The 15260-nt window shown below is 40.5% G+C and overlaps 1 protein-coding gene across 4 annotated transcripts in view; it reads right to left on the bottom strand.

The window, feature by feature from the left end:
• Window positions 1–12516, bottom strand: part of neil3 (nei-like DNA glycosylase 3) — a 38961-nt gene extending 26445 nt beyond the window's left edge. For 3 of the 4 annotated variants that reach the window (XM_015950759.3, XM_015950770.3, XM_054739290.2), the window contains exons 1-4: window positions 12315–12516; window positions 12073–12182; window positions 802–936; window positions 210–423 (exon numbers count right to left, since the gene is read on the bottom strand). In XM_015950759.3, the coding sequence (XP_015806245.1) occupies window positions 210–423; window positions 802–936; window positions 12073–12182; window positions 12315–12413 (558 nt within the window). In that variant the 5' untranslated portion in view covers window positions 12414–12516. Of the gene's footprint in view, window positions 1–209; window positions 424–801; window positions 937–3975; window positions 4011–12072; window positions 12183–12314 lie in introns of all 4 variants that reach the window. The other variant, XM_070550317.1, reaches the window with a different exon arrangement.
• Between the last annotated feature and the right edge of the window lie 2744 nt (window positions 12517–15260).

Genomic DNA, 15260 nt, shown 5'->3' with positions numbered 1-15260 from the left:
TCATGAAGAGATTTCCATTTTGAAACTGTACATAAGGGAAAGGATATATGTGCCGCAGTGCGCTTGTTTGTCTTATTTCTATTTCACCTTCCTCATTCCAATTCGACGCTCAGTAAGCTCCTACTTTTTTGCTGCGAGTGTTGTCTTGCATTTTTTTTACCCTCATTTTTTATTCCTCTGCTGAGCACAATCCATCATCTTTTCTATACCTTCACGGCTGGGTGGAAGCCCGAGTCAAACAGGGCTTCGTTTTTAATGATGTTGCCGACTCCCGGCATGACGGCTTGGTCTAGGAGAACGTCACAGAGCATCCTGCTACTCTGGCTCCTCACAGCCTCCTCAGAGCGCGAGAAGCTGAACTTTGAGGAGCACACATCCAGACTCTCCATGGCCCTGACCTTCTGCTTGCAGTCCTCCGTCAACCTGTAACCACATAAAGCTTTCTAATACTGGAAAATTCTAGAAAATACATCGCCTCTGATTTTGCACCAGGTCAAAGGGAGCTCTACTGAGGTTATACCTCTCTAAATGGTTTCAGTTTCTTCCTTGTGAGATGGGACAACATAGGTGAAATTCTCAGACAGTAGAAATAAATGTCTGTCTGGCTACTGAACATTACACTGGGACATAACACAATGTGATCAGGACAAATGTTAGACCAAAAAACGACAGCAATTTTCATGCAACAACAGCCGCTGTCTTCAAAGCCTAATGTAGGACATACTCAGTGAATCAGGCCCATACTCCAAGGTGAACTGCTGTCACCTCAATCTATCTTACCTATGCTGTTGTCCCCATTACCTTATTTCTACAGTGCTGTCAAAGAAAGCCACAGTGTCGTTGGTAAGGTGTATTTCCAGCACTGCTGCCGAGCCCGTTGTAACCTTCCTCTGAGCAGGATTTAGACTCATCGACCCATTCATACCAAAGTGGAGCCTGAAAGTAAGGAGTAAGAAAGACAATAAACATGAATCTGAAGCTGGCATATCTAAATTACTTAGAAGTTGAGAGGACAGATGAGAAAACTGGAGTTGACTGGATAGAGGGACATCACAGTTTAAAGTCCCAAATAATGCAACACACTGCGTGTGTGTTTTATACATATCGTGACCAAAATGGACTGCAGCTCAATTAGCATACAATAAAGAAAGAATGTAACTCCCCAAAATTACAGCTTATGTGCAATACTTGTGCTTTTTGAAATAACGTAAATCCTCTAATATTAGCCTGTATTTAATTAACTGCCGGGTATCATATTTTGACCGGTGTCGGAGTCGGCGGAGGTGAATAATGGCCGGTTTTTTATTGTGGCCGGGTGGAATGTGGTAACAAGCAAGAACGGGGGCGGTTGTGTCATCCGTCTCACTTTTGATTTGCCAGTGATAGACCGCGAGGGTAACTTTAACCGTGCAGAGACGAAGAGGAGGCGACAATTTGATATCAAGTTCAAGGAGAACGTGCTGATTATGCTGCAGAACACTCTGGGGAGCAGTAGCAGGGGTTGTATGAACTAGTCACTAGTCGACTTCACCTCTCTATAGTGACTTTTTATGCCTGTCATCGACTAGTCGCTGTCACGTGATAATGACCGGCAAGATGCAGTCCACGGAAAAGACAGCAGCCTGCTGTCAGCAGGTGACAAACTCCTGCGCATCGGGAGGCAACGCGCTGTGCCTGAGCGTCGGTACTGACACCCGCCGTAAAACGGACATTTAACCAAATTGTGACCTTTACCCTCTTGCAATTTAACATTCCCCTCACCCCATCCTAACCTTAACCAGCTTGCGCATGCAAAGCTCTGATCGTTGACGCGCTCCAGACATCTGCGTCCTGAGCACGGCCACAGTAACATTATCAAATCAGGTGTCGCCACTTCAAAAACTAATTTAACACGCGATCGTTCATGTCGGCTCATTTCCTTTTATGTTTTCTGTCTTTTATTCTTTTATTTGTGCCTGATGCGTTTTGCTGCTGTGGAGCGGGGCGCATCGCCTTGTCCTCCAGGTGACGGACCTCACCGGTGCTGCTGGCGAGCAGTGCACACTCCGCTGTTTTTGCGGTCGGTAGATCTTTTAGAACTGCAGTTCAAAGGTAACTCATAAGGTGAATATATATGAACCCAGGTAACAGTTTTTCTTTAGGATTGAGAGGAGATGCAGGAAGATAATAAACAGATACAGGACAGAAAAATAGTCAAATAAAAACAAGTTAGTTTTTGTACCTGGTGGTTGCAACAAACAGACACCATTGAAGGTAATCAGAAGTGAGGAACAGAAAATGAAATAATTATTTTAATGTTTAGAGCAGCAGGAACTCCGAGAGGCTGCAGGCGCATCAGTAAGTTTGCGGCCGCTGCGCAGGGGGAGGGGGGAGAGGGCTGAAGCAGAAACTACCGTTGTTAAAAGAAATGTGTTTAACTTTGAAAATGTGGACGCAATTTTAATTGTCAAAAACTCCAGCGAACCATTAGTTCATTTTGCTCAAATAGAAATTGAGGCCTGCCTCTAATTCTGGTCCTCCTTCCAATAAAGGCCTGGAGCAGGGTCCGAAATTAAATTTTTTACTCACCGGCCAAGTTGGCCGGTAGATGATGAAAATCTACCGGCCAAGCATATTTTTTACCGGCCAAAATTATAAATGATTTAGATCTACCTAAAGCATGTAATTCTATATTATGTTGATTCCAAACAGAGTGACAAAATAATTAAAACATCAATTAATATGGAAAACAACTCTTTTGTCATTTTTACTATTTATTTATTTATTTTTAGAGATGTTTTTATGAACTCTTTCATTGAAATCTAGTCAGACTCCTTGTTTTCTCTGTCCATGAAGTCTGGCCTCCTGCTTCTGACACCGTCTTTGTGCCAAAGCATCACAGCCTCATTTGGGTCCTAGTCCTTGATCTCTGGAGAACACAGCTGCACCATGAGAATATCTGAAAGTGTGTCAGGGCTAGGGTTGTCACGGTAACCGGTGTAGCAGTAAACCCCGGTAAAAGAGTAGACAATAATAATAACCGTCTTGTTTTTAAAAAATATATATTATCTCGGTGGATTACCGTGGCTGCGGTGTAGGCGCGGTGACCCTTACCAGCCACCGTATCATCTGTTGGAAGTTGCCGGCGGCACATGCGCACTTTGTTGTTTACGACCAAAACTTTCTTTAAGCTAAAGCTGAAATAATGGCAGGAGGAGACGGCAGCACTTGGGACATTTATTATCCCTCAAAGAAGACAAAGTCGGAAGTATGGGCATTTTTTTTTTTGGGATATTTGAAGAATGCAGAGGGACAGTTGTCTGTGAAAGGCAGCAACGCTACGTGGCCATCATAATGTAGCCAGTGTCTCACGACTCCGCCGTCTCCGGTTCGCCACTTTTCACAAAATCTTCTGGTTGCCACTGGTCCTGGTGGTTTTTCTTCCAGTTCGACGAGTTTTCTTTTGGAAGGCTGGCTGACTCCAGTTAAAAACCGCCACATTTCACCGCTAGTTTTAACACGAAGCTAACGGCTAACTTGATAAACTGATTGAATGGGATAGGTGGAAATGACGTTGGATGCGGCGTTCACGTTTCGCGTACGTTTGTGTAAGTTGCATGCAGGCGGGAGGAGTATCAGAAATCCGTGGAAGATGACTGATAAACATAACTAATTTGGTGCAAACATTTACTCGCCAGGTGGCAGGTAGAGCTCAAAAATTTACTCGCCAAATGGAGCAATTTACTCGCATTTGGCGAGTGGCGAGTGTTAATTTCGGACCCTGGCCTGGAGCTTGATGAGCTTGAGTCAAATACAGGCCCGGGCCTGTATTAGAGGATTTACGGTATGATCCAAGTTGCACATTCATGCTAAAAGTGAAAATGGTCATCTACTTCAATTTTCTCCATTACCCGCTGAAACAAAATGGATAGGAAAACAGGTCAGAAAAACCCACAGATATACATTGCACTCAGAAGTTTGCATTCATGGACTCACCCACTCAAAACAGCAAAAGGCTGTTTATTTTGCAGCTAGGAGAGAGCAGAGAGTGTATCAGCTAGTAGTAGCTAACCATTAGCATTAGCAACTAAAATTTTTAGAAAGAAGAGTAAACGGAAGCAGCGGAAGAGTGGCGTTGCCGTTAGTCAATCAGAAGAGAGGCATTTGTGTATCAATGTTATAGTCTAAATTCTGCTGTTTTACCTACACCTCCAAGTAACTTCTACTTCCTGAAACAGGAGTGCCAGAGCTTTATTTCCACTGAAAATGACTTGCAAGGCATTTATTCGTACTGGAGACCACAGAAGACTTATCTAAATGAGTGTATACCTCTTTTAAGGGCCAATTCCAAAAATAAAGCTCAGGTAACTGCTAAGTGAATCTACTTCATGTGCTTTTTACTTTTTGAAAAATGCATGCTTTATAAATATGAAAGAACTAAACCCCCCAAAACTAAAATGCATCATTAACTCAGTGACCATTCAACAACACAAGAGGAGCATTAACTCAAGCCACAGACAAACAAATCTGTAATTATTTTAACAAAAGCCACTGGGAAAACAACTTTCTAAAGTTTTACTGCCACAGGAAATATTTTTACCACACACTTTACTTTAATAAAAGCTGTTACTAACAACTTGAGCTTTAAAAGTATTTTTACAAGGTCACCATATTTAATGACTAAGAATGAAGTAGAAACTGTGAAAAGTAGAGTTGCAGGAAAATATTAAAAGGGTTTGGAAGGGTTAGGGTTTCTACAGAGATTACATTTTCTACATAGTTTTACTACTGCCTATAATCTCACACACACACACACACACACACACACACACACACACACACACACACACACACACACACACACAATTTTAATATAACCACAAATAGTCCCTTAACACAGAATCAAAAAGACAATTAAGAGAAATAAGAGGCATGAAACCCTGAGCTTATGACTTCTCCTGACGCCATTCAAAGTAAGGTCTACCAGATGAAAATAACTAGAATTGGAAGAATTGGTATCAGAGGTGCTCCTCTCTAAAAACTACACTGGAACAAAACTGCTCTTTACAGGGAAGATTGGTTTAAATGAGTCCCAACAACCTTCACTGGACCATAGAGAAAGTACTGTAGAGATGCTTGATGGTAGAATTGTCTACAAAAGCTCCTCAGAAGACATTGGTTGTCATCACTCTACTCTAAGAAAAGGAATAAATGGTTTTAAATGGAGGAAACTTTGTACTACTGCTGCTTTTTAAGATTGGCTATACTTCAGAGATCAATAACACTTCATAAAATCCTTGAAGATATATAAAACGTACCCAAAGGTACCATTATGAGACCTGCAGGACTTTGTAATATACTTGTAAACCAAGAGAATACAAATGTTGTCCTCCTTTGAAAAACAACTTTGCCCTTTATTTTGGCAAAATAGAACAAATTGTTTAAAGGAAACAAAACACTGCTCCAAACAAACCAGATGAAAAGTCTAACAAAGAAGTGTTTTAAGAGCCGCTTTGTTCCCTCAGGGTTTGCATGTCTTGAAATCCCTGGGTGAGTCGTGCAACGTTTTACAGGAAAATGTCACAACAGCAGTGTAAAGACATGAGACTCATTAGACAGAAACTCAAACCACACAAGTAAAACTAAGGCTGAAATTGGGCTGCTCAGCTATTCAATAAAATGTAATGTCAATAATTTTGCTCTGTATTAAAATCACTAATATTTAACTTGATGACTCATTGAGTTGGGAAACAATCCTGAGTTTACGTCTTATGGAGACTGCGAGTACCAACTTAAATCAGCAGGTGGCAGAGTTGTGCTGTTTAATGTTGATGAAACTGTATGAGAATATAAATTGAGTATAAAATTACTTTTTTCACACTAGAATAATTATAAACGCTCATTAAAACACAAAGAGTCAATAAAGAGTCAAATATATATTTTTGTAACATTCATGCATTTGTTTAAATCAAGATGAAGTCATTGGCTTTGTTCAAATTCAGGTCTACGTGTGTTTTGTGGATTTGGAGAAGGTATTCGACCACGTACTTGTGGCTGGGTAGAGGGAAGTCTGGTGCCCCATGACCTGATTACGAATAAGCGGAAGAAAATGGATGAATGGAGAATTTCTCAGAACACCAGTGGTACATCTGCTGTTGCTCTTCAAACAGTAACTAAACAGGGAAAAGTTTGAAACATGTGCAAGCTCCACTTCTGCAGCGTCTTCTTAGTGCGGTAGCAGTTGCTAGGTGACAGGAGGACATCCGCCGAAGTAGGGGCAGGACTATTATTTAAGGCTAGACTATCCAAATCCGGAAGAACAAGTTCTCCTGAGACCATTGAGGACGGGTACTCATGAGCATGCAACCCCTGAATTTGAACACAGTCATTGTCTGAATTTTGTGAAGCCAACCAGGAAGTGAGAAAATCAGAAGTCCCCCCTTATCTGCTAGGTGCTGGCTTGAATTTTCATCGTCTCCCATGTTAGAAAACACCACCTTCACCGCTGGAATTAACAGGTTTACAGCCTCTACAAAAAACATTTAGGTTTAATAGGTCTAGTTTACAGTCACAACAACTCTGAGGGGGGTGAATTTATTTTTGTTTAGGTGTCACTAAATGCTTGAAATTATAAATAATTAGAATTGATTGACAGATAGCATGAGCCATCAGAGCTATGGCCTCAGCCTTGGCCTCACGTAAACAATTTTCGTCTATTTCAATTCTCTGAACTTCCTTTGTGTCCTCTGTATTTGGATGTTAATCATAGAATTATTGGACACAAATGGCAAGCTGTGGTATTGATTGCAATAACAAGAACAACTAAGAAGTCTGCTTCCTTTTTAATCGGTAAATAAAATAATATTTCTTACTTTATTTAGTTGGTTAAATGGGGGAAAATGCTGTCCGGTCAAAATGGGCTGAAATATGACTTGTTGGCACAGCTGGACACTGAGACTCTGTACCATGTCCCTGGGTTGGATCCGACCACTGCGGGGGAATAGAGCGTGAGCTCACGCAGCCCGGGTGCCCAGCTCTGATCGCTGAGGTCTGAAGCGGATATTGTCGCCTGTGGAGCTCTGAGGGAAACCACCGAAAATCTGCAGCTCAGTGAGTAACCGTATTTTCCGGACTATAAGTCGCACTCTTTTTCATAGTCTGGCTGGCCCTGTGACTTATACTCCGGAGCGACTTATATACCAAATTATGTATACTGCGCTGCTGCGGACCGGGTCCGGACCAGGAATGAGCTCTCCCTGCATGTTGGGAGGGTCTGAAACACTGCAATCCTCTGCTGGAGACCGTGGTGTGCTGCTGCGCCCTGGTTGTTTATTCTGCTACTGTTACCAGTACTTGTCTTGCAATGTGAAATGCTTGGTCTCAGATTTTGTAAAAAAATAAAATAAAATTTCCCCCCAAAATGCGCCTTATGGTCCAGTGCGACTTATATATGTTTTTTTCTTCTTCATTATACATTTTATGGCTGGTGCGACTTACTCCGGAGAGACTTATACTCCGGAAAATACGAGAGGCACCTGGCTGCAGACCTCCACTGTCAGGCTGCTCCCGGTGGAGGCTCCACTGTCAGGACAACAGCCACTGTCAGGACGGTCAAGACGGGAAATGCACGGGATAAATTACAAAATAAAATGGCAAACGTACTTACAGAAAACGGCAAACATACTTACGCTTGTAATTGATACGTTTTAATATGAAATAGTACGTAAAATCTATTATTTCTCTATAGTTCATATGTAGTTGTCATTTAACATACTTACGGTTGTAATTTTTCTAAATGAATTAATGAATGGCCGGGGCAGGTTTCAACATTAAACGCTAACATACGCTAACATACTTCCGGTCGTCATATTTCTAAATAAAATCCCAAATGCCGTTTCGGTTGAATCGCTCTCCTTAGAAACGCATTGATTTTTTAATCTACTTTACACCACACCACCTACAACTCACATTCCATCACCACACATACACTCCACCACATATTATTCATAGCTTGTCATGTATTATAACTGATTAGAAAAATAAAATAAATTTTTTTATATACTTGACTCTGCCTGAATTAATACGAAGTGTGTTTATGGTCCCTGAATAAGCAAAGAATCCTAAACTCTTCTAATTAAACATTCAAAGATCAATCAGGTTGATATTTCATATTCACATGGAATCATCACATCTCATTGGTCATAATTAAATATGCAGTTGTTACGCTATAAAGTCTAACGCTACAATTTTAACAGTCAATGGTTTAAATCGTATTTAGGCACAACCTTTAACATCTTAATCTTCAACATTAAAAAACACGGACACTAGTGATGCACCGATATGACATTTTTGGGCTGATACCAATATCCGATATTAAGATCACTGTTATGGCCGATTACGTATTTGCAGACATCGATATACTGACATTAATGATTCTAAAATTAGCAGATTTTTATTGAATAAAAATTATTAAAGCTGAATTTACGTTATTATGTACACACAACACATACCATTTACGCTTCTGAAATGATTACACTCACTGTGACATGACTAAACAAATACACATCACCCCTCTTACCCTCTGAAAAAGGCAAACAAATGGAGAAGAGATGGAAAAAATATTGGTTGTTAATATCGGCCATTTTTTTAATTGGACCGATACGATACGTAAAAAAATGACTAACATTGGCTGATATCGATTTTGATGCCGATATACTGTCCATCCCTAATGGACGCAAAATAAAAAGAAAAACAGAGAATGGCTTCTATCAGTGTGTTTACATGCAGCCAGTAACCCCTTTAAAACCCGAATATTCACAATAACCCGGTTCCGCAGGTCCTTGTAAACACCGCCAAAAACCCGGATATGCTCATAACCGGGTTTTTAAAAACCCGGTTACTACACCTGGGGTAACCCTTTTCTAACCCGAATGTTTGGTCGTGTAAACGCATATCGGGATATCCCCATCAAAGCGTGTGTTCTGCGCATGCTCTGTTCGCAAGGAATCTTGGGTCTTTTGAGTAGCGAGACGTCTTGTATGCGCCAGAACACCGGAAGTAAACAACAAGTTGGGAGCAAAATGGCGAGTCGCGGCACAGCACCACACTTTTGGAGTGACGAAGGAACTAAAGCGCAAAGAAACGCGGTCACTATCTCTTCCGAACTGGGAAACATGTTGTTGTTTTCACGGATACTGGAACAAGAAGAACCGGAAATGACGCATATTGCGTCTGGACGTAGTCCATACGTCCTGACGCTACCCCAACGTCCGCATTTAAATCGGGTTATGCAAGTTAGAAGTAACTCTTTCTATTTATGCCTGTAAAGACGTAGTCCATACGTCCTGACGCTACCCCAACGTCCGCATTTAAATCGGGTTATGCAAGTTAGAAGTAACTCTTTCTATTTATGCCTGTAAACGGGTTATTCTGATCAACTCAGAAACCCGAATACCGACCTTAACCCGATCATAACCCGGATATTGGCTGCATGTAAACGTACTGCAGGAAAGTGTGGATGTCCAAGTAAAGAGTGATTATGAAAAAAGGGGTTGTTTCTTCCAGGAGCATTAAAGACTGGAAATAAAACCATTTCAAATATCATTACTGGGCACTAACAGTGTGTTTAGAAGTTATCTTTGCAAATAATAGAGGTATTATTTAACAGATGACATATGCCCTAGTTGTGCTTTCGTTAGAGTGGTTTTGCTTTTTAATAGGGATGCACCGATGGATCGGCATTTGATCCCAATCGGCCCATAGTGCCCCTATCGGTTTTGATCTGAGTTTTCAAAATAGATCAAAGCAGACCGATCAGCCGTAGGGTTGTCACGGTAACCAGTGTAGCGGTAAACCCCGGTAAAAAAAAGTTGACAATAATACAGTAATAACCGTCTTGTTTAAAAAAAAACAATATTATCTCGGTGGGTTTACCGTGGCTGCGGTGTAGGCGCGGTGACCCTTACCAGCCACCGTATCATCTGCTGAAGTTGCCGGCGGCACATGCGTGCTCTGTTTACAACCAAAACTTTCTTGAAGCTAAAGCTGAAATAATGGCCAAAGGAGGAGACGGCAGCGCTCAGGAGGACATTTTTTATCCCTCAAATAAGATGAAGTGGGAAGTACGGGCATCTTTTGGATATTTGAAGAATGCCGAGGGACAGTTTCGGCTATCCTGTTTGCAACACGTGCAGAAAAAGTGTCTGTGAAAGGCAGCAACGCTTCAAATCTCATGACACATCTGCGTGACCATCACCCACAACTCTACAGTCAACGCAAGGCAAGCGAACGTTAGCGTTTTATCTAAAATGCATGATCCGAGGATTTGGGTTGAGGGAGAATGAAACGAGTCGCTATATAAAGCAGCCGCAGCGCCGCTACCTGCATATAAACCATGTCGTGGACACCGCCATGTTGAAATGACGCTATGCATTACGGGGCTCCCAGGGGCAAATAAGAGTTGGTCTCTCCGAGAATAATTATGAATTTAACAATGATTACTGCCTGATGAGATTTTCCCAAATCCGCAAAGCTCACTGGAAGGACACAAACCGAGGACAATATTTTCCGGATATAGGGTTTATTACTCAAATAAGGGTAAAAAAAAGTATCTGATTAGAAGGCTACTTGAGTACTATCATCTGATCTAATATTTTTAAAATTATGAAATCAAACAGACATAAAATAAGAAGTTATGGGCAAATATTGGTATTTTAAAGACTAAAGGGAAAAATGTAAACAAACAACATAATTACAAAATAACACATTTTAGGCAAAATTTAGACACAAACTGAGGACAATATTTCCTGACATAAAGGGTTCATTTAATTGTGTGAAAATGTAGCACGTTTAAAAAAAATACCACGATAATACCGAAAACCGTGGTATTTTGGTCACAATAACCGTGAGGTTAAATTTTCACACCGTGACCACCCTAATACAGACCATTTTAGATTAGGTTACATTTCCTTTATTCCCAGATTATGTAGTTTGTAGCACTCATTATAATGTTGTAGAAAATTTCTGGCCAATCCACGTGATCGGTATCTGTGATCAGCATTCTTTGATATCGGTATCGGCAGCAAAAAACCTGATCGGTGCATCCCTACTTTTTAAACACCACAGGAGAAAGCTAGTACTTGTGGAAGGGGTGGGTGAGTGGGACTGACAAAATAGCATGTTTACAAAATGGAATGTGAGTTTCTTCAAAAATATTAAATCATTTGTAAGTTACATTATTTTGTGATCATCTTGAACCAAAGTTGGAATAGAAATTTGAGTAATTGCAAAGCCCTAGGTTAATAAAGAGGGAAATCAAAATCATTTAGAAATTGCAAAGACAGAAATCTGGTCATGAAACGTCGAATATGGGAAAATGACTTAAAAATAGCTTTTTTCCTCCGCTCAGTGTGTACAGCAGAGATGAAATAATCTTGCATTAGGGCATATTCTTCCTCATGTATCACAACGAAGAAAAAGTAAACAAAAGTACAACAACAAAAGGGAATTTATGAATGTTTCAGTCAACTATGGGGAACCTATGTCACATCCATCTACTGTCCCCTACTGCCCCAAAAAATATGAATGAGTCTACGAAGTGAGACAAGTTAGTTTCTGATCCCGTTTGATATGTGTCATGGATTTAAAGGCAACTTTTTCAAAAATTTAAATCATTTTCTTTAGCCAGAATATGCTAAAATTACCCTTTACAGGGTTAATGAAAAGACACTCAGACCCCACCGCCCCCGTAGCCAGAATGCCACACTTGCAACTTCAGAGTGGAGCTGAAATCTGCTTCCAGCATGTTTCCTGCATGTTTTAGATTGTTAACAGCTAATTTGTTACATCTAGTGATGACTAACTCCTGTAGACATCAATGAAGGCTAAGGAGACACTTCAGCTGTTAGATCAAGGTGTTAAAAAGACAAACACACACCTAATTTTTTTTAAAAAAGTAGGCTCCTTTTCCACAGGTCACATAATCAGATCTGCATTGCTTAACTAATACAGATGAAATAAATAAATACAATTAAAAAGAGAAAGCAGCAAGTAACTTAAATAAAAGGTAGGGTGTGCTAACGCTGTACAATTTACCTTAAAGCTCTCGAGCCGAAGTACATGAAGAGCTCCTTGCCAAGGGTTTCCACACCAGTGTACTGACATCCAAGAAAACCGTGGAAAGCATTTGTTTCAGAGTTGTTCTTCTAAGAAGAGACACAAAATGTTTCTAATAATGTATCGGCACCAAAAAGGTGTGCTAGGTCTCTGATAAATCAAATGCTTGCCTAAAAGACGAAGACAAGTCGACTAATGTGTAGTAGCTTATGTTTACTCACATTCGTCAAACTGCCCCTGACTTGTTTTACTTCCTGTCCTGTCTTCACCTTAGAGCGGATTTTCTCTCCATTTAACGTACAGCCCGGTCCTTCTACCATAGTGCAGTTTAGTCAAACCAGTAAAGATATATAAACTACTAATCAGCTGTTCCCGGGTGGTTTCCGAGTTTTGCTGCCCGCCAGAACGTTCAAGTTCTGTACGCATGCGCACTATGGTTTCTAGGTTTGCGCTGTTAAAGGTACAGTACCCATTTTAATAACCTAAACATAATCTACCATGTGCAAATGATGCGTTAAAACTTTAATTAACATAAATAACAGTATTGTTGAAAACAATGTACGGGTTTAATAACTTTGCAGATGCAGCCTATCTCAACACGTGTTAAGGCGTTTTAATGAAAATTAAAACTGTAACAAAAAATTAAATTAAATTCCATATTCAACAAAAAAGATATAAAGGCCGTGCCGTGCCACTAAATATGTTTGTCATTTATTATAAGCGCTCCATCTCTCTGAATGTAACTTCATACACCCAACACAGACTGTGCATCTGGCACATTCCATGCAAATTAATATTGTTGGTTAAAATAATGTTGTTAGTCTTTTAAAAAATGTTTAAAATAATACACAGTATTATTGAGACTCGCTCTTCTGTGTTTGCTGAAAAACTAGACACAGATGGAAATTAGTAATTAATTTTGATTCCCACTTGAGGGCGCTATTGCTCCATTGACAGAAGCCAAGACAGACAGACAGACAAACAAACAGAGTGGCTACCTCATCATTTCAGCTCTGCCTTTAAGAGCCTGAAAGACAGTCCTGTTCGCTGAAAAGAAAAAACAAAAACATAATTTGAAGACTGGCAGCAAACTTGAGTACATAGCTCATGTTAAAGCATATCCTTTATTTACTCATTTATCAATTAATTCATTTTCTTTTTTAAACAGAATAAGGTCACATGGGAGTTTGTAAGGATGTCTTTTCCCCAGCAGCCTCTCTCTACCAGTTGATCCACTGCAAGGCATTCCCTTGGCCAGCATAACCATAATCCCTCTGTGTGTCCTGGATGGATCTGTGGTCCTCCTGCTGGCAGGATAGGCTTTAAAAACCTCTCCAGGGAGGTGTCCAGGAGGCATTCTGACAAAATGCAAAAACCACCTCAGCTGGCTCCTACTGATGTGAAGAACACCTCAGAGTGTTTCCTGGATGTCAGAGTTCCTAATTCAAAGGCTGAGCCTGGCCACCTTATGGAGGAAAGAATGATGTTTCGGAAAGGAAACAAAACATGCTTTTTTTTTTTTTTTTTTTTTTTACTTTTTCTAAAAATTGTTTTGGATAGTTTGGAGAATTTTATTATATACGTTTTTTTAGTCATATGAACGAATAGCCAAAATATTATGGCTGATGTATTATTAGTTTTTGTGTTTAAAATCTTGATCAAGAAAATTAAATATTAATTTATTACCATGGCTGGCAAAAACCCACATAATCCTACAATTAGTTATTTATCCTGGCTAGTCTTGGAGTCCATTATAGGATATGTCAGAGATTTAATAAAATGTTTTTTTAATACATTACTATAGCATAAAATAAAAAAATGCCAAGTATATCATTTTAATTTACAAAAATATTCCATTAAGTTTAATTAAAACCATGTTTGAATCCTGTGACCACTATAAATGTAGCCTGGCCTGCCAGACTCGTCCTCTGTCTATTCTACACAGAGGACGAGTCTGGATACTCAGAGGCAGAGAGCACCACGAGGGACTGGAGCCAGCTCAAAAATAATTAATCAGAAATTAGGCGAAAATGACGACTGTATCGTGCAATGCTGTTGGTTTTAGTTGTAGTAAAAAGTTGGCCTCTGACAATGGCGCAAACTACTTTCTTTAGAAGAAAAGCTTTTAGCGGTTCTTCTTGTTGTGGTTTTAAAGACATGACCAAGTAATTTAGAATAGAGGAAAGAGCTGCAGTGTATGCCACATCAGAAGCCATCTTGGTTGTTTATGAGAAACTGAGCATTGCCCGGTGTGATGTACACTGCTCAGCGCTGATTGAGTGATTGATGATTGAATTCCCATAAGGAAGCATTGGTATGGCTTGCCAGGCTACTATAAATGTGCATTAAGTATTCGTTTTTGCTTCACACCACTAAAATCTGACATCCTCTCATTTCCGTGTGTTTTTGCTTATTAGATTGATCTTAGTAGGCTACATGGAGTCTTGCAAGGAAACAAAAACATGTCCCCTTTCTCTTTCTGCACTTGTAAAGGTCACGGTGGGAAAAAAGTGGTTTGTGGTGTTATTTTTACAACTGCTTAGAAGCCATTGGTACTTTTGTCATAGTGTTATATTGATCCATATGAAACTTTAAACTTCCATCCATCCATTCATCCTTCTTTCCATCCCCCATCTCTCCATCCATCCATCCACATATCCATCCATTCTTCCATCCATCCATCCATCCATTCATCCATCCATCCATTCATCCACATATCCATCCGTCCATCTTCATCCGCTTATCTAAGGTCGGGTCACGGGGGCAGCAGTCCGGAGAGGCCAGACTTCCCTCTCCCCAGCCACTTGGGCCAGCTCCTCCAGAGGAATCCCAAGGCATTCTCTGGCCAAAGAGACATAGTCCCTCCAGCATATCCTGGGTCTTCCTTAAGGTCTCCTCCCAGTTGGGTGTGCCCAGAAAACCTCACCAGGGAGGCATCTAGGAGGCTTCTTATCCAGATGCCTGAGCCACCTCAACTGATTCTTCTCAATGTGGGGAAGCAGCGGATCTACTCCGATCGAATGATCGAGCTTCCACCCTGCAGAGAAAAGTAATTTTGCCCGCATGTATTCGTGATTTCGTTCTTTTGGTCACTACCCAAAGCTCGTGTTCATTGGTGAGGGTAGGAACATAGATCGACTGGTAAATCAAGAAGTTTGCCTTCCGGC

Source organism: Nothobranchius furzeri, chromosome 1, assembly GCF_043380555.1.
Source record: "Nothobranchius furzeri strain GRZ-AD chromosome 1, NfurGRZ-RIMD1, whole genome shotgun sequence".
Classification (NCBI taxonomy): Eukaryota; Metazoa; Chordata; class Actinopteri; order Cyprinodontiformes; family Nothobranchiidae; genus Nothobranchius; species Nothobranchius furzeri.
The sequence above is the reverse complement of the archived record's forward strand: the minus strand, read 5'-3'. Positions and strand labels throughout refer to the sequence as shown.